The 23,338-nt window shown below is 39.1% G+C and overlaps 1 protein-coding gene across 22 annotated transcripts in view; it reads left to right on the top strand.

Annotated features, from left to right (window-relative positions):
- The window catches only part of Patronin (calmodulin-regulated spectrin-associated protein patronin), an 83,608-nt gene that overhangs the window by 48,845 nt on the left and 11,425 nt on the right, over positions 1-23,338 (top strand). For 18 of the 22 annotated variants that reach the window (XM_076811999.1, XM_076812006.1, XM_076812014.1 and 15 more), the window contains exons 2-14: positions 3,972-4,067; positions 9,895-10,110; positions 10,619-11,073; positions 12,307-12,422; positions 13,448-13,558; positions 17,145-17,226; positions 18,161-18,380; positions 18,573-19,083; positions 19,337-19,503; positions 21,118-21,294; positions 22,646-22,779; positions 22,862-23,015; positions 23,101-23,299. In XM_076811999.1, the coding sequence (XP_076668114.1) occupies positions 3,972-4,067; positions 9,895-10,110; positions 10,619-11,073; positions 12,307-12,422; positions 13,448-13,558; positions 17,145-17,226; positions 18,161-18,380; positions 18,573-19,083; positions 19,337-19,503; positions 21,118-21,294; positions 22,646-22,779; positions 22,862-23,015; positions 23,101-23,299 (2,638 nt within the window). Of the gene's footprint in view, positions 1-3,971; positions 4,068-5,562; positions 5,713-9,894; positions 10,111-10,618; positions 11,074-12,306; positions 12,423-13,447; positions 13,559-17,144; positions 17,227-18,160; positions 18,381-18,572; positions 19,084-19,336; positions 19,504-21,117; positions 21,295-22,645; positions 22,780-22,861; positions 23,016-23,100; positions 23,300-23,338 lie in introns of those variants that run through there. The other 4 variants (XM_076811998.1, XM_076812009.1, XM_076812012.1 and 1 more) reach the window with 4 other exon arrangements.

The following is a 23,338-nucleotide window of genomic DNA, read 5'->3' on the forward strand; positions in this document are numbered from 1 at the left end:
GCATTATTTGTCGCGGAATTTCTGCGATTGCGCGCAGTTATTGAAATACTGCAAAGAGAAAGAGCTGGAAAATTTAGTGCGCAGGAAAATTTGCAGAAAATCGAATTTGGAGATAGATTTAGGGTAGATAATTATGAGTTCAAGGAAAAATTTAGAAAATGAGTTCAGGGATGACATAAGGAAATTGAATGGACAGACGATTTGGGGGAATCAAATAAGCAGAAAAATTTAGGGAATCGAATGGGCAGAAAAAATGTAGAAAATTGAGTTTAGAGAGAAATACAGTTAAGTAGTTGAATAGGCATACAAATTTAGAAAATTTAGGGAAAAAGTAATTTTCCAACCAGAGATTTGCCTACATTTCCTCAATCGTTTTATCGTATTTCCTCCTTGCAGCAGCTTCGTAATCGAAATTTCCACATCTCCTGGAATATTTCGCGCAAACCTCCTCGCAATTTTCTGGCTGGTGACATGCACTTTCACGGTTTATTTACCAGCGTCATCCTTCTGGATGAAGCTGATAATTTCCTGGAAATTCCTCGTATCTTATTGGATCGAGCCACACCTCTGCTGACTATATTTAACGCCCGCTAAAAGAATAGTGTTAGCTAGTAACTGATAGTTGCTATTTCATGGCATTTATTAAATTTCATCGCATTCGTCGATCTAAATTTCATTTAATATTCCCTTTCGCTAATTCCATACTCCAGTCATAACAAAGTAGGAGACTTTTTCAAGTGCGATTAAAACGACCGTGACTTATTTTTCTCGAGCATTCACAATTTTTTAACACATGCCCTCCTTTCTCTTTTACTCAACAGCGAAATTAATAATTGCTTACCTTTTTACAACGTCGAAAAACAGTCTCCTGCTTGCGCTGCAACTGCATTTAATCAAGCATAGTGCAACGCTTTTCCATACATCAACTGATATTGTTTACCAGAAACGTATATTACATTCGTATGAATCAAGTTGCTAAAAAATCTGATGTATATCTTGCTTAATACTCCAACACTGTCTCTTTTGGAGCAAACTTACGGTTACTGTCGATCTCTCCCAAATTTCGCCACTATTCGTTCATTTTTTAAAACCACCAAACATCATATTGTAAATATCGATGATAAATATGAAATAAAATACATGTTTTACGCTCGGGGAAAGTTGTAAAAAAATGTTAAAGTATTAAAGAAACGTGAGATGATTATAAAAGGGTGATGAATTGACAGAAATATGAGGAAGGGTGGTACTAAAGAAATAGAAAATTGTGAGCTTCGTTAATTGTTAATAAAAAGGGGGTTCACTTGTATTTTGAATATTTATTCGAAATGCTGCAGTATTTGTGTGCTGACCTAATATTTAGACGTGTTCGTTCACGATGTCGTAGACAACGTTCCACATAGCTTACCTTTCAGCGTTTAGAATTGTCCCGAGGGATGAAGGTGCATTGAATATTGAAGATCTTTGAGACCATCCAGGTCTTTTCAGTTTGCCAACGTTCGGCAGGAACGTTTATGCCCGCTATTCGATTATCTGACCCGTTTCCAGAATCTTTCATACATTTTCATACGGCTGAAGTGTATCTGTTCGTAAATGCAAATTTCCGTGTCTTTGTTATTAGAGTGGGGCGTATCATATGTGGAGATCAATCTTGCTCGAAAGCCAGTTGCTTTTGTGGAACATGTGCAGTCCTTTGGTATCGCGAGGGATGTAATTAATTAAAAATATTGATTATATCTCGAAATCATATCGTGGGGTTAACATGGTCCAGTCTGTTTCATATCTGATAGTAAAATAAATTAAATTTGATTTCAAGCCTCTGCAAACTTATAAACTATCTTATTTAATTTTATTTTATTTAATAATCACAAATTTTCAAATTGTAAAATGTAAATAGTACCTACGCTACAAAATGGGAGGAGAATATATGTGTATCAACTGAATACAAATGAAACACACATTTTCAGGCAAATGCAAATTAAATTAAAAGGCATTAATTAATAGCAATTAAAAATTCAGGTAGTTCATTAAAATTCTTTCTCTTTTTATACACCATCACTTATAAAGTTTTAAATTATTTGTTACGTAAATAAATCACGATATTGTCTCTTCATATTTTTCTGGTGCAGAAAGGGACAGATTTCCATCATCTTGCAAGTTTTGTAGTGACCTCAAACAGCCCTTTACAAATCGTCATTGAGGGTCGTCTATTCCGAAGGATGACGAGTATGTAACAATGGTTCTGCTGGTCGATAGCCATGATTGGGCTGGACTTCGTTGACCCCCTTAACTTGCTTCACGTTCCCAAGCCTCGCCCAATGTTATAAATCGGCGTTCCTACTGACGAAAATACTCGCACGCTACTTTCGAGACTGCCGTATGATGTAATCGTTGCTGTTATCGTAATTAAACCTGAAACGAGTGACCACCTGTTTATTAATTCGACTAACTTTGGGAGGAAGAAGCTAGTGGAATTCGGAGATACAAACTTTACAATTTTGAAGTCTTTGAAATATTAAAAATAAGGTGGTGGGAAGTAGGGATACAAAAATTTTGATTTTTTTTCCATTCTGAAGGCTGAGAACAAATTAATGAAATTTTAAAAAGAAGGTAGCGTAAGTTAAAGATACAAGATTTGGATTTTTTCCATTCTGAAACATGAGAAAAAGTTAGTGAAATTTGAAGAGAAATTAGCGTAATGTAGCGATACAAAATTTCGATTTTTTTTTCATATTCTGAAGCCTGAGAACAGATTGGTAAAATTTTGAGAAGAAGGTAGCGTAAAATAAGGATACAAAATTGTGGACTTTACCATACACATTTCGTTGACTATTCTATACAGCTAAAATGGCACCTGTATGAAAATTTCTATTCGCGTTTCATGAAAACTCGTTCTCTGTGCCCAGGCTCGTGCTATTAAACGCTTGTCATATAGGAAGCTTTGACAGCGAAATAAATCGAGGAATTATGCGATATTTATTGCTCTCGCCTCCCTGAGCATTCATTAAGTGTCAGAGGCGCGGCTGAAACTAAAGGATCATTTGTTCGCCAGGGTAGTGACGGGTTGTTTGTGATTTTTAGGCAAGGGAGGTAGTACTCTTGAATATTTTACTAACAATAAGGCGCGGGGAAGCGTCTCGAGTGGCTGGCAGAGTGGGTTATCTTATTGTTTGACGAAAAGTGCGAGGGCACGAAGTACGGAGGTGCTGCATGATCGATGATTACTCGTCGATGATTTTAGAGACTAAAATTTAAATTAAAAATTAAACAAAAATAAATTAAATTTAAATTCTATGGCTAAGGGGTTCCAAAAAGTTCATGACACTAAATTGTATCGATTATGATAGTTGAAATTAATAATTTAGCTTCAAACGTTACAGAATTCTAATTTTAATGTAAAATTTAAACTATGTGGTGCGCTTTAAAAGACCAAGAAGGTTGGATGTTGCTCGAGTTGGACGTGTTCCAAGACTCCGCTTTCTTCGAGTAGGTAATTCTAAGGCTGAATATACAATTTTGAATTTATAATTATTTTTTAATCCCGTAAAGGGGATATTGAACGTTTGTTTGAAGAAGTTTTCGATGCAGAAGTGTCTTGACACGTTTTAACATCGCCAATTATTTACATATCGAACTAAATAAAAACTTACAGAACATTTGATGATACCACGATTAGGTATATTTTGCAATGCATAAAGTATTGCGGTCTGCGTAAAACAAATGACCTGGCATTAAACTATATTTCTCCATCATCGGTATTATATGTGGCAAGCAACATATTAAAACAAGATTTATTCAACATTAGCAAACATTAGAAAAATGTATCTTATTCCTACAACAAGACCCCTCCAGAAGTACCTATTTACAACATTATTTAGACGCCCTCTTTTCTTTTCCTCGTTTTTCATCTAAAACTTTCATTAGAAGAGCAATTGCAACCATTACTAATTTTACATTTTTTGTCATTGTTGCAGGCCAAACAACGTGCCTCTGTAAAATGGCTCCTGTCGAAGGCGTACAACAACCGAGTGCCAGAAAACCTTCGCGAGCCGTATTATGTCGATCATGAGGTACGTGATCTCCTTCTTCCACCGTACAACAATTTTTTCCCAAACAAAATTTAGCAATTCTCATAAAGCAATGATAATATTTACTTGAAACGTAAATCTCGAGCATCGTCCCCTAACTTTGTGATCGATATTTAAAGTCCCACTAGTCCCTTTAAATTCCACCGAGGCAATCAACCTTTCTTTTTTAAAAAAAAAGGTCAAGTGGAATGACGATGGTATACGAAAAACGTCTCACTGTTTCCGCCGTTAAGCTTCAACCTCTTCGATTAATTTCTAATTTCTGTAAACGATGTTGCTTTTAACGAAGGGAAGCTTCGCGGCGTACTTCTTTTCCGCGACAGCAGGGCCGGGACGCGGCAAGAACGCGCCGCGACTTCCTCAGCCTTTTAAGGTGTCCTGGAAAGTCTTTTGTGGCGCGCATCGTTATTTCACGACGGAGAAAACCGGCCAGCCTCCTCGTGAAAGGCTCGCGAAGAGTTGCTGGGCGTTTGCTCGAGAGTCGCTAATAAAGTTTCGTGAAAAGAATCCTCGGTGAACTCCGATAATGAGCGCGGAAATCTCGAGGAACTTCCTAGGAAATAACGGCACTGGATGCGCCGCCAACGTATATGCATACATAAATGCATGTATACGTGCGGGTTTTAGAATTTATGCAGAATATGCGCAGAATGTGAGGAACGGGATGTTAAATGTGTTTTAAAATTGAAATTTTCGGGCTCAGCTATTTTCGCGCGCAGCTGTTGTTAAGTATGTCTTTTAGGGACATGCCGATATATGGCAACGTGTATTGCATGTTTGTAATTTTTAGTGATACAGGTGAAACAATGGGCTTCTAGGGAGATTTTTTATTAAACGAAAGTAGTGTATATGAATTTTTACAGTGTTTCGGATCTATGTTTAGGCGAAAACGGACCTTTATTATATTTCAAGTTTGGAGTTTAAAAATATAAATATATAGTTCCTTGTATTACAAAAAAACTATTCGTATAATTTGTATAAAGAATAATATGAACAGATAATTTGGAGCAGTGACGTGGCAGTCAGCGGGTTAATTATTAGTGTGTAAAAAAATGATGTGAGCCATATTTATTTCTGACTCGTCGAATGTGCTTGCAGATTTTCTGACACAATTTTCAGCTCACCTGTGCCATGAAAAAGTACACAAATTTATTAAAATAACCCAATTCCCTCGCACAGAAGAGCCCTTCGAAAAAAAATATCACGTAAAGCAATTAAATGAAATAACAGTCACCCACGAAAAACGCGAAATACACGGAAGATAGAAAAATAAAGGGGAATCGACGCGGGCAATTATGCCATCACAACCGCATGTTACGTTTCGCGTGCTAGCTGTGTGTGAAAGCCTCGGTTGTTGTGGTTGATCCAGTTAAGCCAATCGAATTACACAGCGATCGGCTGCATTCGACCTCTTTTGCCTAGCCAGTAGAGCATCATGGAGCTGGTGTGACGGATGCTCCTCTTGCTCTTTTGTGTTACCACGTCCCGGGGGATGTATTTAATCGAGGACCTTTGTTCCCATTTGTGTACGCCGCGAGATAAATCGCACAGTTGTCGATTTTGCGCTTCGAGCCACCCGAGTTGCACGGCCGAGCAGGGATTTTCCAAGGTGTGCCGATGGTACGAGGTGAGATCGTGGAACTTTGAAAAATTCATCGAGCTAGACTGTTCAAAATGCAATTCATTTTGTGGCGGACGTTTCGTAACTAGAAGAAAAGTAATGGGCGATGAGTCGCCTCATCAATTAACCTTTGGACGATGGATATCTTGATTGCACGTAGCAAGCAGGCTCCAAATTGACCTACAATTTCATTTATACATATCTCAGAATAGGCTCTTATATTATATTCTCAAACTAGTATGATCTAAAGATCCTGCACCCGCTAAACCAGAATAAAATATTCTAAGGAATTGCATCGTAAAATGGAAAAGGTCCCGTTTCTAGACGGTGGTCATTGAATCGTAATCATCGATAATCTGTGCTTGGCAAGACACAATCTTTCGAGTATCTTCAAGCAGCAGAGGAACCTTTCATTCATTGTTACCTTCTCAAACTTGAACTTTCGTCGAGTGATCAATCTCCTAGTCTTGGCTTTCGCATTACAATCTGCAGAAAGATGCAATCTGAAGATGACTACAACTCCCCTGGAAACAATAGAGGCTGGCTCATCTTCAAACAGTAGTTATCACACTGTGGCTTTCTTGAGCTGTGCGAACGAGAACCGAGCATCTGACGATTCGCGGTTTCGACTGTTCCTCTGCTTCTTCTTCTTCCTTCTTTTCCCTTTCCTGGCACCTTCATCGCGGGATGCCAGCGATGGTGTTGAACGTGCATAAAGCAGCTAGAACGAGGACTGAAAATAATTTGGACCTCGAAGGGCTCAGTTCAGGGTGACGAGTGAAGGACTAATGAGGCGGTTGATTAGTTCACTTTAATCAGAAACTTCGTCGAGGGATCAGTAGAGAATCGGAATTTTTTTTAGTCAGAGTCAGCGAGGGAAATGAATGGAAGATAGAAACCAAAGAGTAAATTTAAAATTAATTTCAAATAGATTTATTACATTAGAACAGGAACTTTTTGCACTTGGAGTTATACGTCACACTCCAATCATTCCACATCTAATCGATCATTTCTCCCAGTAGGTAGGAGGGATTTTTATGAAAGTGAAATATAATGTAGTTCGGGTAAAACTAGGGGGAGTTTAAGTCATCACTTTGCTGCTTTCGAATTTGTTTAAAAAATACACGTCGTTAAAAGTTGCAACTTTTGCTTATTTTCGCGAGAACATAGAATGACCCACTTACAATTCTGCGGGTATTTAATCTGTCTGAAAAAGCTAGTTCATCACTGGTCGTACGTTATCACTATCTCTATTATATTAAAACTCACTTTTCTATTTTCCCTCTCGCGCCATCCTTGTTCCGTTCTCTTTGTTTTTGCTCTTACTCGCGTGCTTCTGCTTCTTTTGTGGGGTATGTAGCTTTTTACCTGGCCTGCTTCACGGAGTTCGTGTTTATCGACTCGCATATGAAGCTGCGGTTGCGGCGTGAGTCGCTCACGAAATTGAAATTGTTTTTCAGACTTTCCTTTGGCTGCGTGTCAGCTGCAGCATGAATAACTTGATAATGCTAGAGAAATTTCTGATGTCCTTGAACGTTACTTATGAATAATCTATTAATGATCTTGTTCTTCGTTATTCACAACACCATTCACAACATGGAATTTCCTTTTCCGAAACATTCACGAATCGACAAGAAATTACTCATTTCGTGGTAGGCTGAATAATGAACATAGACAAATGATTGAATTAATTGAACAATGTACGTACAACGGGTAATGTGTAAAGTAGTATGCCAGATGAAGTATTCCCTAATTAGTGGTATAATTAAAACAGTGCTTCAAGATCAGATCGTAATTTTTAAAGGAAGAAAAACTTTTTTTAGTAGAAATTCAAATACTGATTTTACTTACTGAAAATTTAGTAATATTTTTACACGTTTTTTAGCGCGATAAAAATTTTCTTTCGTGCTAAAGGTTTTCGCTTGATTATTCTAAACGTTGCTTGTAACTCATTATGAAACATGTTCCTATTATATTCTAACGAATGAACGGTAAAAAAACTCATGATTATCAGTAGCACAGTTTGAACGGAGTGAAATCATTCTTTACATAATATACAAAGATCCAACGAGATTACGTAATTAATAATAATAATTAGCGGTAATGTTACTCGCGCGTAATACTTTCTAGTTACTTAAGATCAATGGTTTCCTTGTTCGTTTTCAACGGAGCTTTAACTATGGGCGGTTTTCGAGCGAGTTTTTTTTATGAATCAAGAGCTGACTTAATTGGTCATATTATATACGGCTAGCAGCCTATTTAAATGACCATATAAAGGGTTAACGTACCATAAAACCTAATGATGGCAATTATTTTTCCGTTAGTCGTGTCTACGCGGATGCGGATTTTTTTTACAGGAGATTTTTAAAATAGATTTTTGCTATCGACTTATACTTCGAAACGAGTAGCACTACTTACTGTTTAACAATATTGCTGCCATATCAGATGTTAACAATATTTTACGATGCAACATATTGTAATTAATATTCAAATAATAATTCGAAAAATGTAGTAAGGTGTACTAAAAAAGTCAGTATAACAATAACAATCATTTATTTGGTTACTGTGTTTTTACTGAATTTTGTATCTCATATTCTTTGACAAATTAATTAGATTGCAACTGAATTTAGGGAAAATATATGTCTATATTATATAATTATTAGTCATAAATATATAAGTATTACTGTAGTGTCAAATTTGCTCTCGAAATATACTGAAAAAAGGTAGAAAATGTATGCATATATTATTACTAGATATTATCAAAACATCTTTGTTACGCAGACTGCAAAAACAAGATTGAGAAATTACTGAATCTGGTGATCTAGTGGCTGGTTTAAAATAGGAACAGAATTTTGGGTCGCACATATTTGCAAACGGAGATATAGTACTAATAATACTTAAAATACCTAGTTGCCAATAACAAAAGTATCTCCTTTGAAAGGGCCCCTATAACATCTGAACTCGTGTCGAGAATCCTAGCGGCACGAAACCTTTTCATTATTCGATCTCTTTCAACAATTCTTATACACCGCAGCCACAGTCATATTTTTGTATCACATCCTGTACATTCGTATTCTCTCGTGTACCCGTGTTTGCTTATATTTTCTACCCACTTTTTCAATATTTCACGGACGTGTTGTGCGTGTCGCATCTTCCAACGACTATAACCGCGATCAGTGTCCCCCGTGTATTTCCGTTACCACGATGCATCGTCTCGAGTTCTTTGCATTTCCGTGCACCGCGCCGGAAATTACGGAATACTAATATTTGCCCGTCGCCGTACGCCGGATATTCTTACGCGGTTGCGGCTGGCCTATGCGCCAGCTGAGTATTGTGTTTCAAACTGGCGCTACGGATTAATGTCCTTTTCCAGGACCTGATTTCCCTGTGAAAAGAGGCCTTTTTCTTGCTTCACAGGGCCCATTTCACGGGAATCTATCTGGTTCAGTTTGACACTTTAAGTGCCCGTCAGCTTTCACGAAATGCTGTTTCAGATTAGGCAGGACTTTTTGAGTGGTTGTTCCGGAACAGCTTTGCACAGCCACTAATGTCAATTTAAATTTGTAGGTTTTTTTTTATATTAAATCTTCATAATCAGCGGATGCTTGAGATTTTTCTGACGAAAGTGAGGAGGGCAAATATGACATCACTTGGTGGCACTGTTTTTAATTACACGTAATTCGAATTATTTTCGTATTTTTCCAGTTTTATTGTACATTAAGTATGATTGAAAATGGTGCGAGTGAGGTCGAGTTTGGGCTCGTTTTCATCGAGAAGACTTCACCAATTGATTGCTAGTATTCTGACGAGGATTTCGTAGAAAGCGTAGAAATATACATTTTTATCATTCGAGGATCGGCTACTGGGAGAGCGAAAGGGCAATGGGGAAGCACGGTGCAAGCTGCGAGCTCGATTTACTATCAAAGTAAATATTCAGGGACTTTCGGATGGTGCTTTCGATGGTTTCGAAACAATTTTCACGTGAAAATACGCCAGAGCCGAGCGCAAAGCGAAAATCCCTTGGTGAAAATATGCCATCGCCGTTCAGTATTAGCAATCGTTGCATACATCCCTGACTAACAATTTGGAATCACTCGTTGCAATAATCGCTGACAATATTATTTAATGGAATTAAACTTTCACCCCAATATAATAAATCTCCAGCGAATCTGTATTTTGCTTTTAAAGGATCAAGAACACCTGAAGCCGCAGATCGTCCACGCACTTTCCAATGCAGAGCTGTACTGTTTGGCGCTGGCAAACATTTATTCGGATCCAAATTATCACAACCAGAATCACTGCGGCATTCTGCAAGCGCTTGCCAGGAAGGGTGTTTACCTCGCGGAGCCAAACAATACTCAACTCACCGAAACGATCCTCATTCAAAATTCACCACTCAAAATGGTAAGATCACGTTACAATACAAGAAGGGGATTAGAAAATCCGGCAAATTATAATTACTGGATTTAATTGGGGTGCAAGCAATAGGTTCCAGGGATAATTTAGGTTCATATTATTGAGATGTTACTTATACCGATACTTATTACTTAGACCGATCACTTGTGAAAAAAAAAATTATGGACTAACTTTTTTCCAAACTCACCTTCGTTTTTAAAGAAAATCACCTAGTACGCGTGGACGTGACTATATAACACCTATACTACATTATACAATCATACCAAGTCGATTCTTAATCAACTGTACTCACACTCAATCAATTTTGAAATAAATTTCTTCTAAAACGAAAGCTCTTTTGAAACAACAAAGTTTACCTACAATTTCAATTTATTTCTTCACGAAGACTCTCTCTCTATTACTAAATTACATTTCTGTGATCATTGCACCCTGCGTTTGACGCCGTTTGACGCCACTTGACGCCGTTCGTTGACACTCACAAACGTGACGTTTGCAGTCCGCGCATATGGCTGTGATAGAGGGCCTGATGGTCCTGTACGCGAAGGAGGTGGTGACAGGGGATCGAGTCGTCTCGGCGATCCGACGGTTCGAGCCCCAGGCGGAGGTGGACGTTCCGACGGACCACGAGAAGGGGCTACTCTTCTGGATAAGCCACGCGTCGCACGCGCTGATCGCCAAGATCCAAACGGAGGAGGGCGCCGGCGATAAAACGCGACTGCCGGAGCTGCCAGCTGCCAAGGACTTCCAATCACTGTGCGACGGTGTCGGCCTGGCCGCGGTCGTCGCATTTTATTGCCCCGGCGAATTGAACTGGATGGACATCCGAGTATCGAAGAGACCGTCGGTCGCGGACGCGCTGCACAATCTCTCGCTGGTCCACGCGTTTTGTAACAGATGCTTACCCTATTCCATTTTTCACATGCAACCTGAGGACGTGACGTATATGAGGGGGTAAGAGACGAACCAGATATCGTGTGCCTGGCAGAGATATGATGATTAGAGACACACTATAGTGGCTTGCAAGACGATATTTTTGAAAGTAGAAACGGGAAAATGTGTTTTTAGTGACTCACTGTAGGCGAAGTTGGGCATTAACTAAACAAAAAATTATTTAAATAACGGATCGAATGAAAGTTACTTTAACTTTAGATTATTCAACGATTAAAGTTATTTTTATTCGACACGTGACAAATAATTTTCTTTAATTTTTATTCGTCATTCGAAGTTTTTCTTTAACTAAAAATTTTGCGCATTTCTGATTGTAGTGTTGAATTTATTGAGTCTTAATTCAGAATTAATTTGTTTTAATGACAGAAAAGTAGGTACTTTCTTCCTTTGCAGCAGTGTGATTATTCAGTTTTCGGGAGTAATTTTGCCATTTAGTTTAAAGTGAAGGCATTTTTATGTGACGAGTTAACTCGGCTTCCTCGATTAACAGGTTAAAGTAGCTCTGTCTGAAGAGTGTGATGAAGATATCCCTGTGCGTTTGACTTGATGGCAAGACAATCAAGGGCGCCACCATTCTGCTTTTACGATATCACTGTATCTCTGTCAGGCACCATACGAATCATCAGAAATATTCTCTGCATGAGTTAGTAATCAGTTAGACTGGAGCTTCTGTCGTGCGATTTTTAACGTTCAACTAGTGGGGTGATGTACTCGTTTAATTGGGGTAGTTTGATACAAAACAGTAGGATACCCTCTTATCGTTTAGTGTATTGTACATAAACGACGAAAATTAAACCACATTTTCAAGTTCCTGGGGTGTCTACCTTTACAAAATTAGTGAGTTATTCTAAGCAGTTGAAATCTAACTTAACATCTTTTCAATACAATTTAAAAAGAAGTGTCTAATGACTTTCCTACATATTAAAGTTCAGAGTTTTAATTCACCATTGTATAAAAAGATAATATAAAATAGTCCAAATCTCTAACACGAATTCATAAATTTCTCGTTTTAGTAGTCATTTCAAACCTACTTTGCATGTTGCATAAGGAATAAATATAAATTCGTGGTTTTTCTGCTCCAGCGAATCTCTTAACATATACCATGAAGTAGAATTCAAAGTTGAAAATAATTTGGCTTTACTATAACAAGTAGCAACTGCTGCTGTGAATGAAAACGACAGACGATACTGTACCCATGCCATCGTTTAAATCCGATCTCTCTCTCTCTCTGACCAGGTCCATGAAGCAAAATTTAGTCGTTTTCCTGGCGGATATGTACAACGTGCTGGAAATCCACCCTGCAAAGTGCGTACGTTATCCTGGCGAGGAGAGGGCGATGCAGTTCTTAGATGGTACGTAGAGCATATGAAACACACCTGAATGACATTCTCGATTAATAGCATTTGGAAAGATTTGTTCGACACTATGAACGCACCCTTTGATCGGGAAGGGTTCATGAACCTTGGTATCGGATTAATGTGATTGGTGAAGGCTGCGTACATTCTGTATTGGACTTACCCGTTCTATCATTTATTTTATTATACTTTTTTTTCCATGGAATTCCGTTTCTGTTGCGGGCAATGTGTCTCCGTTGTTTCTTTGCTTGCTACTGAGTGTTAACAGGTACCGACCGTCAACGGATAATTACTCGAGGACTACACTGTACTCAGTGGTTTCTGAACCACGCGTAAAAAATTCTATGTGTATCGCGTGGAAAAAATATGGTGAGCTCCTTGAGGTACTTGCAAGTGGTACGTTATTGCTCAGAAGTATTCTATACAGAGATTAGCGAGTACAATTTACATTCTTCTCCAAGCAAAACTGAAAGGGGCTGTGACCTCCCTGATTTCCAACCCCTTCAGTTTTACTCTCGGGAACTACACCACCGATACTTCCAGAACCTCGCTACATTTCTTCCATCAAGTACACTGATATCTGCCTACACGTTAGACGCTCCCAATGACTTCGTTCTACCACGAATAGTCTACCGAAAAAAAAGGAGGGTGAACGTTGCCCGCAGTTGGAACGGTGATCACGCTTTTTATCAGTGTCAGTACACACACTCGTTCCCAGTCTCGAGATCCAGGTTCCCTAGCAGCGACTAATAAACGCATCTTGTACTGTTATCCTCCCCGTTCAATTGAGTCGACCTTAAGTCGCGTAACGGATAGAGTTATGTAAGAAAAGGGGAAACAATGAAACAACCGATGATCCTTCCACGTATGGTATTCACTTTAATGTAAAACTGTAATATTTCCATATATTTCTATGGCGTAACCTTCTTGATGCTTGACAACAACGCTATCCTCGCCTTCTTCTTTCGTCAACCTCCGGTTGCCAATGAACGAATACACGGGTGTGCGGTGACGGGTGGCAGACTGCCCGCGCAATAGTCATGGCGTAGCTCATAAAAGAAGTCTACCACAGTCTATAGCTCCGATACCTGATCTGAGAAGCAACCTCTCCGTATCCGCGCCAGGCTTCACAGGTACCCACACGTTACCAAACAACCAAAAAAAAAAAAAAAAAAACAAAAAAAAAGAGATCATGACAAACAGCTAGGTGGTATTCCCTTGAATTTCGCAGGCTGACAGTGTCGATTTGTTAAAAACTAAACAGAGTTCAGGTCTTCCGAGGGATCGAGAACCTCTCAAGTTTGTCGTTCGTTCCTCGACTGGTTTTTTTTCTCTGTCTCTCTCTATCTCTCTATTCCTTGGTTTCTTTCTGTTCCGTTTTACTTTCTTCTTCGTAGATCACTGCATTTTAAATGCGACCGCATTCGCGTGTTCCCTTCGGTCTACTGTATTGGTACTACGTATGCATGGACGGTGAGATCTGTACTTAAATAGTTGACATTCGATCATTTTTATTAGTCAATTTCTTTGCCGATGGAGCACGACAACGTGGATCTAGTGGCGTGCAGGATTCTATGTAAAGTGGTTGTTGATGTAATAGTCCTGCTTGAAGCGCTGCTGAGAGGTTTAGTTTTGGATAAATTTGTATAATGGAAATTATTTATCCAATGGGAATTGATAGATTCTGAAATTTCTGTAAATTTATTCATTGAGGATAATATCGATTGTTAACGCATTGTGGTTCATATTATTGGGAAGGTTGTTTTGTCAGATTTTAACCCCTCTGTTACTACTTTTACACTTTGGGGTCGTCCTTAAATTACGTAAGGCTTTTTGGGGTGGAGGGGTCGCGAATTTCTTAATTTTTCTTATAAGGGCAGAGGGAGGGTTGCGGACGGATTTTTTTAACCTAATTTTCCGAAGAGGAGTTAAAAGAATTTTAATAGTTGAAAAATTGCGATGTAAAAAATATTACGTAAGGAAGGGTGGGCGAGGAGGTTGGAATATAAAATCTTACGGATTCTTATATCAAAGGAGGGAGGAGGTAAGAAATCGTCAAAATCACTCTTACGTAATTTAAGGACGGCCCCTTTGCTAAAAATTACTAATTTATACTACTTTGCTGATGTTTGAGGGTGTGATATCTCTTGCAAGCAGCATTTCTTAAAAGATATACTATATTCTAAAATTGAAATATAACGAGTCACAGCGATATTTGCAAAATAAAGATTCAATTGAACATTTAAGTTAAAATTTGAATTCTGCGAGTGAAATTTCCAATACAATTTCACCGTCCATACACGTATATACGGTACAATTACTTTTCGATTAACAAATCATTGAGTTCAAGATCATTTTCAAGTGACAAAATGATGTTTTCAATTTTTATTTGTTACTTTTACAAAAATCATGCAGGAGTGTCTCAAGTGCGTTTCGCTAAAAAATTTCAAAGTTTCCTTTCACCTCCACAAAGAATTACCTGAAACAAAAGGTGAACTAATTTTCAGTGCGTCTACTTTTCCGTCGAATCTAATTAAACAAAAAGAACTATCAAACCAGCAAAAAGGGCCCACCAAAAGCTTCACATCCCTCAAATTTCGCACGCTGAAAATTAGTCCAACAGTCTCTCGTGGCTGCACAGAGGAAACCTTGAAAATTAGTGGCGACACTTACGCGATACCATCCTCCACATCATTTTCTGTTCCCCGTATTTTATTGTCACCGATGTGCGCAACATGTTCACGTATTTGCTTATTAAATGCAACATGCAACTGAGCGAATTGAAAACAACGTTTGCACACGGGGAAAATGAAGCGAGTCAGTGGAGAAAGGAGACTGTTCGCTTTATCAGTCGGAAGAAATGCGTTCTGCATTTAAAACGTGGCCCGATGGTGTTTAGATTAACTGTGCAGCAAGACGCAGATATCACGTAGGCGCACTGCTTCTTACTAACGGCGTTTCTTTGCATAATGCTTGGTGCCATGAAGCATAGCGAGGTCCATTTTGGACAGGATTGCATGTCAGTCTGCTTTGTGCATATACGTTCTTTCCTTTTCTATCTTTTTTTTTTATATAAATATTCTGTTGATCGGTTGCTGCTTGCATTGTCGCGCCAGCTGCCGGTTTCATTTTGTGTTTCTGCATGATGTCTCTTGGTCTTGTATCATTGAGTGATGCAGGGTGAAGTCTGGACGATTCATTGATATATATACATATATATCCACCCCATATTCAGTTGGTATACTTGTTTTGCAAACGTACATTTGTCTACGTTATTGCGTGTGTTTCGTATTTTATGTCTATTCAGTAATCCTTTCTTTTGTACTTTGTTTTTATTCCTAGTGGGTGACTTGTGACACCTTACCACAGTGATTAGAAACGCTAGAAACTTAGTTTGTAGCATTGAGCTCTCAGTGACGACATTGACAGTTTGACACGTGCCGCGAACTCTCGATTCCTTACATAAATAATTATCGATTAGATGTCCTAATTGCTGTTGGTATCCCTATTACTACCACTTTACTTATTTTACTATAAAAAACTTAACGTATAAAGAATAGCGTACAATGATAATAATAATAAGAACAATCCCAATTTGATAATCAATTTTTTGTACACTATTCTTTGTCTTTTACGTTTGTATTAAGTAAAATAAATAAAATGGTAGTAATAGGGACACTGGCAATAATTGGGGCATCTACCCTAGATGCTTCTTGGAAGATTCGTTGAATTGTGAAGTATTATACGTAAGCGAGATGAGGGTGGAAGGAGATCGAGGGTTATCTGAATCCCGCGAGGAAAAACTTTTCAAAATCATTTAGGTATTTTCTTCTTTTTTAAAATGATACTTACATTTTATTAACGCAACTAGAAAAAGCACAATAAGTATTCAATAACATCATAAGATGTGGATCTTCTTTTTACATCTCCTTCGATCCCCATACATTTAATTCCTTGTACGCAAAGATCCAAACGCTCAGCGTGTCCTGTGTGCGGAAATGCTTCAGTCCTATATATTCACTATACTTAAGGAACGCCCGTGGGCGTTCTCCGCACACGCATTGTGATTACTGAACATTTAATATTTTCAATTCAACGTATCGCAGGATACATGTTCACTTACTGTTTAAGTTGTGAAATCTTCCTAGTAGTTATTGTAGACGACCACAATGAGTTGAATTAGTTATAGAATCATTAACCCTTTGCACTCCAAGTATGTCCCTCAGCAAGTTGGAGTGTAGGGGGTTCAGATGCATATCACGTCCCACATACTTTTACTAGGCATATGTTCGCTGCGAATGTTTCTTAATTTCGCGAATCTTCATCACTGAGGGCTTGATAGAACTTTGTATCCATCAGGCGAGTGTACATTTCTCCTGTGTATGTTAACACGAGCTTCTGTCCCCTCATAGATCTTGGTTCCAGAAACTATGCGTGTATCGAAATTTCCATGCCCCGACGAGCCATGTTTACACCTCCCACTTGCAACGCGATTAATCGTCACTTTACACATATATTTTCGGCGCACAGAAATTTCGCACGCAAATGTTTCGTTCGGTGTGCAATTTGGAGCAATTATAAATTTTGCACACCGATCGGAGAATCCTTCCGAACCATCCATTCTGTCACACGTCAGAAGAGATCACTGACTTAGATGTGTCGGTATTATTCTCTAGATGCGTGCGTAAACAATCGATTCAGCATTGAATTATTTTCTAGTTGCGAAAGCACCGCCCTCCTCCTCCGTCAAGAAGTCGCAATCGCTGCAACAGACTGCCGAGAATTATTCTCACGACGACAGGTACGTTTCTCACATTGCATTTTCGTCTGTTCTTTTCAATTGGTAACAGAAGGCGTTCAGCGTATCGTGTATTGCGTCTAAACGAGCTTCTTTAGACTTGTTACGCACGCTAGTTGCGACACAGAGTATAATCTGTAGGTGCCTTCTTACGATATCTCCTCATTTGGAATAATTAAGTAAGACAGGTAGTGATATGGTGGAACCTCGATTATATGAACACTGTGTACCCAGGGTTATTAAGTAAAGGAATTGTCTCAGGAACTATCTGAAGAGTAGGAACAAAACGTGAAGTAGTAATTGAAGTAGGAATTTGTGAAAGATCACCATTCAGGAGAACAAAGGCAAAGACGACTGACTGTGAAAAGTTAGGACGGAGGAATTAAGATTCCTACACGTTTTAAAGAGTTGTGAATAGAAAGAGATTGATTATTTCGAGTAACCGAGGTTTGACTCTGGCCACTAACTCGAATGAACACTTTTATATTAGATCATAGAGTAGGGGTCTTAAAAAATATAAAAATGTTACGTATTTTCCTCTGAAGTACAGGGAAAGGAAGTCGACAGAATAAATTCGCTTTATTTAACTTGAGAAGGCTTTAGAAACATTGAAAAGGAGGATATATTATATTGTCAGGTTGTTAAACTGGATTACACCAGCTCCAATTTTCAGAAAGTTGTTAAAGTATATGAATTCAGATATGGTTGAATATAAGAATATTTTTGCATAATATCACGGAATAGATTTCAATTAGATAGACGAAGAGTTTTTGAAAATAATTTTGTTTAATATTCGAGGGATGCAATAAATATTTCAAACACTGTACAGATATAATAAATCACTTCAAACAGTTGAACGTCTTATCAGCTGCAAATCTGTGTGCAACTCCATTTCGTTGCTTTCCCCTATCATTTCTGATTTCCTGTTGTTCCACAGACGAGCGGGGAGCGAAGAAAGCTTCGTGGTCCATCGTGGCAAAGGCATTCCTACGTTAAGCTCCGTGGCTGACGAGAAATCGGTGGCCAGAGCAGAGGCCGCTGGTCGGCCGAGCAACTGGGAAGATCAGAGGAGGAGTTCTTACGCTGGCCGACGATCTAGGCGCAACAGCGTTTCCGACGACTCTCAGCTGACCATAGAAAACTTTGGCGGATCTCAGGTACACAAATTGCAGCGATCGTTCATGCTCTTTATATTATAACAAAATCTCTTTATTGATTTAAGACCACGTATTTAATTAGTAATTCAAATTTTGAATGTTAATATTTCGAAAAAGTATTTGTATTATATTAATTTGTATATATACAAGTGTTTAAAAAAGGATGGTTAAGGGACAGCGGTTTATTTGCAGGATAATCTGCACAACTTCGGTAGAAATCCAGACAAGGAGGTTGGAGTGCATATAGGGAAACTGAGCGCGACAGAGCCGACGTTGCCCGCGAGGTCGAGCGTCCAGGACGTGTACGGTAGTGGTGTGCAGCACATTCTCGCGGATAATGGATACGGCAACGACGAGCCCCCTCGATTGCGAAGGCAAGCCTCGAACTCCAGCTTGGACAACGTTGCTCTCAAGCAGATTTTACATTCCAGTGAGAACGATAACTCTGAAGGGGACACGGCCAAGTTAGCGAGCTTCGCGAACTTGAACAGGCAAAGCTCGGAGAAAGCGATCAATCTGACCTACACGGAGCAGGAGCGCGAGGATAACACGAGCAAATCGAACCTGTCCAACAAAAAGCACGGCCAGACCAATGGGAATGGGAACGGCGAAAAGAAAACCACGTTCGCCACGCTACCAAACACCACCACATGGCAGCAGCAGAGCAACCAGCAGTCCCAACAGGTGGAACAGCATTCTGTCGGTACGTATGGATTATTTAACCCTTTGGGTGCGGACCGTTTGAACGCTCAGCGTACGCGGCGTGCGGGACTCCTCTAGCCCCGTCTCTTAACAATAGTCGATGAACGCCCGTCAGCGTTCTCCGCACACGCTGCATGCACTGAACCAGCTCATATACATACGCGCACATAGCACCCAAAGGGTTAAAGTAGTTCTGTCTCGCGTGAAAGCAACTCTGGATACTAACCTAGCGAATGTAACGTTCCTGCGAGCAGATGAGAACGGTGGAAACACGATTATGGCCTCGCAACTGAATAATATTAGATTGAAGCTGGAGGAGAAACGCCGTCACATAGAGAACGAAAAGAGGCGGATGGAGGTTGTTATGTCGAAACAGCGGCAGAAAGTGGGAAAGGCCGCGTTCTTGCAAGCCGTCACGAAGGTAAAACGTGTGATTCCATTTAAAATTCACGATCTCCCATATCGAACAACATTAACGACTTTCAGCCTGACCATGGCCGCTTTGATGGTTTGTTTCCTTCACGAAGAGATAAGGCGTTGAATGAGTAAAGCGTAAAGCCAAGTCTCTTGAACCTAATGAAATGACAACATTGGTTCTCTGTTTTTCTTTTTGTTTTATTGGAAGTAGACAGGAAAGTTACATCGAAGTTGTTGAAACGAAACAGAGCATTGAATACAGCCATGGGGCACTTGAAATATGTAGCCACGGGTGTTTAGTATAGAGCAATGCATAATTGTAACGTGGAACACTAAACAGTTTCTTTTTCTTCTACGATAACAGTTCGTTTAGATTTACCAAGTGTCCAGTATTTATTCTAGACTTCTGTGTGTTTTCATTCCGTACCTGGCTGTATTACTGTGATTATGTTCAAGTAGTGTGCAAGCAGGCTTGCTATAATAATCTTTTATTTCAGGTAAACGCAGCATACTTTTTTCCCCCCAGTATTTATTCGTTTTTGTATAATCTATTCCTATATATATTATTAGTTCCTAGAGTAATGAGTTTGCGTGCGTAGTTGCAAGTGCGATATAATATCAACGCCCATCATGGTTAACGCAGATAATTTTGATTGCCAGCAAATATTGTTGTAACACGTCTTTCTGTCTCATCTTTCAGCTGTACTTGGTGGTAAGTGCATGCTGGCGAGATAAAACTATATTAACAATAGAATTAGAAACTGATACGTAGGCTGTACAGTTTGCATAATAGAATAGGCTATTAATTATTTGAATGCCATTCACGTTCTTCTGCTTTATACGTTTCTCATATAGACAGTCTCTAAATGAATATAAGTGTGAATGTACATTTAAAAAGAGGAGTGAGATTTATATTAATCTGGTGACGGCATGCATGTTTGACGTTAGTTTATAGCAGGGTTGGGCATTAACTAAATAAACAATTATTTAAATAACGGATCGAATAAAAGTTACTTTAACTTTAGATTATTCGACGAATAAAGTTAATTTTACTATTCGTCGGGGGTTTCAACTTCAGCGTCGAATAAAGTTTTCAACTTTAACTTTATTCGGCACATGACGAATAATTTTTATAATTTTTATTTAAATAAAAATTTTGCCCATCTCTGCTTTATAGCAAGTTTTTACCGAGAAAGTTACATTCAAACTTACTTATTTTCACTATTTACTAGTAATAATAATTAGAAAGAATTAAACACTATTTAAACTTAGACGAGATAAAAATTATAATAGATTTAATTCATAACAATGCAAGTATTTTAGTCTGCTGAGACTAGAGATGTCGCACAACTTTACTTTAGCCAAAGTTCTCGTGCACCACCAGATTTCTTATTTCACATATTTCTACGGAGATATAAGATTGTGCAATAGAGCAAGAAGCCATTAGCAATGAAGTATCCGCAAGTTGAATTGGCTTTGGCATTTAGCGCTTGAATGTAACGTATAACTTGGCTGTGGAGACACAATCCGACCATGGTGTGGTGGTTGGTGACATATTGGCCCCGGCATATGCGGACTCCAAGTACTTAACAAGGCACGGTGCTTGGGCTGGTTGCAGGGTAAGGTTAAATCTCCCTCTTCATCAACGTCCGGGGGGGACAGTCCGGCCGAAATTGGTCCCCCCACTCCTGTTACCTCCGGATCTTCGGGGGAGACCCCGACAAGCGTTTCCGAGACGACCCCCGTACCCCAACAACCCTCACAAGAAAAACCACAGAGACCCTTCTCGCTCAAGGTACGATATATCATAAAACAGCGCTCCCATATTTGACCGATTTGAGGAAGACCCGCTGAACTTAATTCGCTGACTTGTCTCTAGCCGGTTTACATGCTTACGTTTGGCTTCCAGACATTTTAATTTCCTTTCGTACCTCTCTTATTCATAGCATAATTAAAGAGCAGGCCTCGAACACTTATTTTAAACGATTAATACATGAGATTACTACCGAAGCAATGACAATATACGCTATAATATGCTGCAAGCAACATAGCAGATGCGCTTTGTATAATTTTTTATTAGTGGACAGTCTCGATCGAGTTTCTAACAGCGAATGACTATCCCGCTTCTTATCGCTTACACTTAGCCATAGAGGAAAACGAAACGGCCCCGATGCGTTCTGTGGTCTCCGAGAGACATTCTACTCCCGTTCAGATGCAAATTTGTAAAAATTATCCTCCTCGGAATGCATGGTACGGTACTAAACACTCCCTGGGCAAGACTAGAGATGTGTATTAAATTTTCTTTACGACTGTTTGCGGTGGTGGCTCTTTACTCTTGTGTTTCTAAACACGCTCTGGCACAAAACATTAACAACGAGTGTTAATCTTGTTTTCGAATACGCATATACTGTATGTGTGAATAATTTGAGATGGACTGATTCAATGGTTGTACATATGTACATTTTTACGTGTGTAGTTAACTGTAGCCATTAGTCTGTGTTGATTGTAATCTTGCCTGTCACTTCAATTGAAACGCACTCGAAATGGCAATATTAATATTAAATGAATCTTTGAATACAGGATCTATGGATTTTCGCCATGGTTACATTACCTATCATAGAGGATCTTAAAATCGAATGAAATCTTATTCTATTTCTCACGGACATTTAACTTCTTTTTGTATGTAGTTGTACATCTGCAGTTCAGATACGTACTTTTACTATAGACATTTACATACTCGCAAAATACAATAATAATATATGAAATTAGAAGTGTCTTCCACTATTAATTATTAACACCTTGAAGATGGCGCATCGTAGGGGCCGCAGTGGGAGTCATGTTTGTCCCATCTCGTAAAAAGTGAAGAGCAATAATTTTAAACACTTTTAAAGAGCAAAAAATAATTTAGTGTGCCCACTAGGAATATTATCTTTATGGTTCTTCCTATATGAATATTAATAACTTGCAAAGGAAGCTTGAATAGTGAGAAAGGCGCCATCGTGAATGTGTTAATAGCTGCAATGGATGTCGTATAAAAACATGAACAATTACAGCTACCTGTGGATGTACATTACACGAATGACATTAGAAAATGTTCTATGTACAGTTTGTAAATAATTCTTCCATGCTTATACTGATGACTGTAGGAAATTAGCGAGGACGTTCGGGACGTTGAGCATAAATGGTTGGAGCATGACGGTAATGCACCGTTTATTGAAACAAGGCGTACCCCAGACATTGAGAACATGGACCTCGAGCAGTATCATCAGTCTATATCACAGTCAGTATTCACGTTCATCACACGAACGGCTTTATGATCATCCGATATCTAGACTCTGTTGAACGGACACATCTTTTCACAGAATGAATTCCAGCCTTAGTGAAATACAAGCCGACATACAACGCTTGGCGAACCAGCAGAATCAGATACAGCAGCAGCATTTAATGACGCACCACCAACAACAAATGCAGCAGCAATTGCACCAGTTGCAGAGCCTCAGCCAGCAACATATGCAAGTACGTGCGTCCCTCCTTGGTCACCGTGTGCTCTGTATTCATTTCACTACCCTGCGATAACTAGTGTATTGTTTATATTGTTTAGAACTATGGGATTGCGCCTATAAATCCGTTACCATCGAAACTACAGGATTCTCAGCAGTCGCAGTTTTATTTGCACGATCAGCCACAATTGCAGAGGCGAATGTGGGGTCAACCGCCCCCTACGCAAAGTTTAGCAAATGAAATGGCCGCGGTTAGCTACCAACAAGCAATTGATCCACGATATGGTTCTCAGTCAGCGGGTACGTGCAGATTCCTTTGTTAACCGAAGCTTAATGCAC

The sequence above is a fragment of the Andrena cerasifolii genome, chromosome 5, assembly GCF_050908995.1.
Source record: "Andrena cerasifolii isolate SP2316 chromosome 5, iyAndCera1_principal, whole genome shotgun sequence".
Taxonomy (NCBI): Eukaryota; Metazoa; Arthropoda; class Insecta; order Hymenoptera; family Andrenidae; genus Andrena; species Andrena cerasifolii.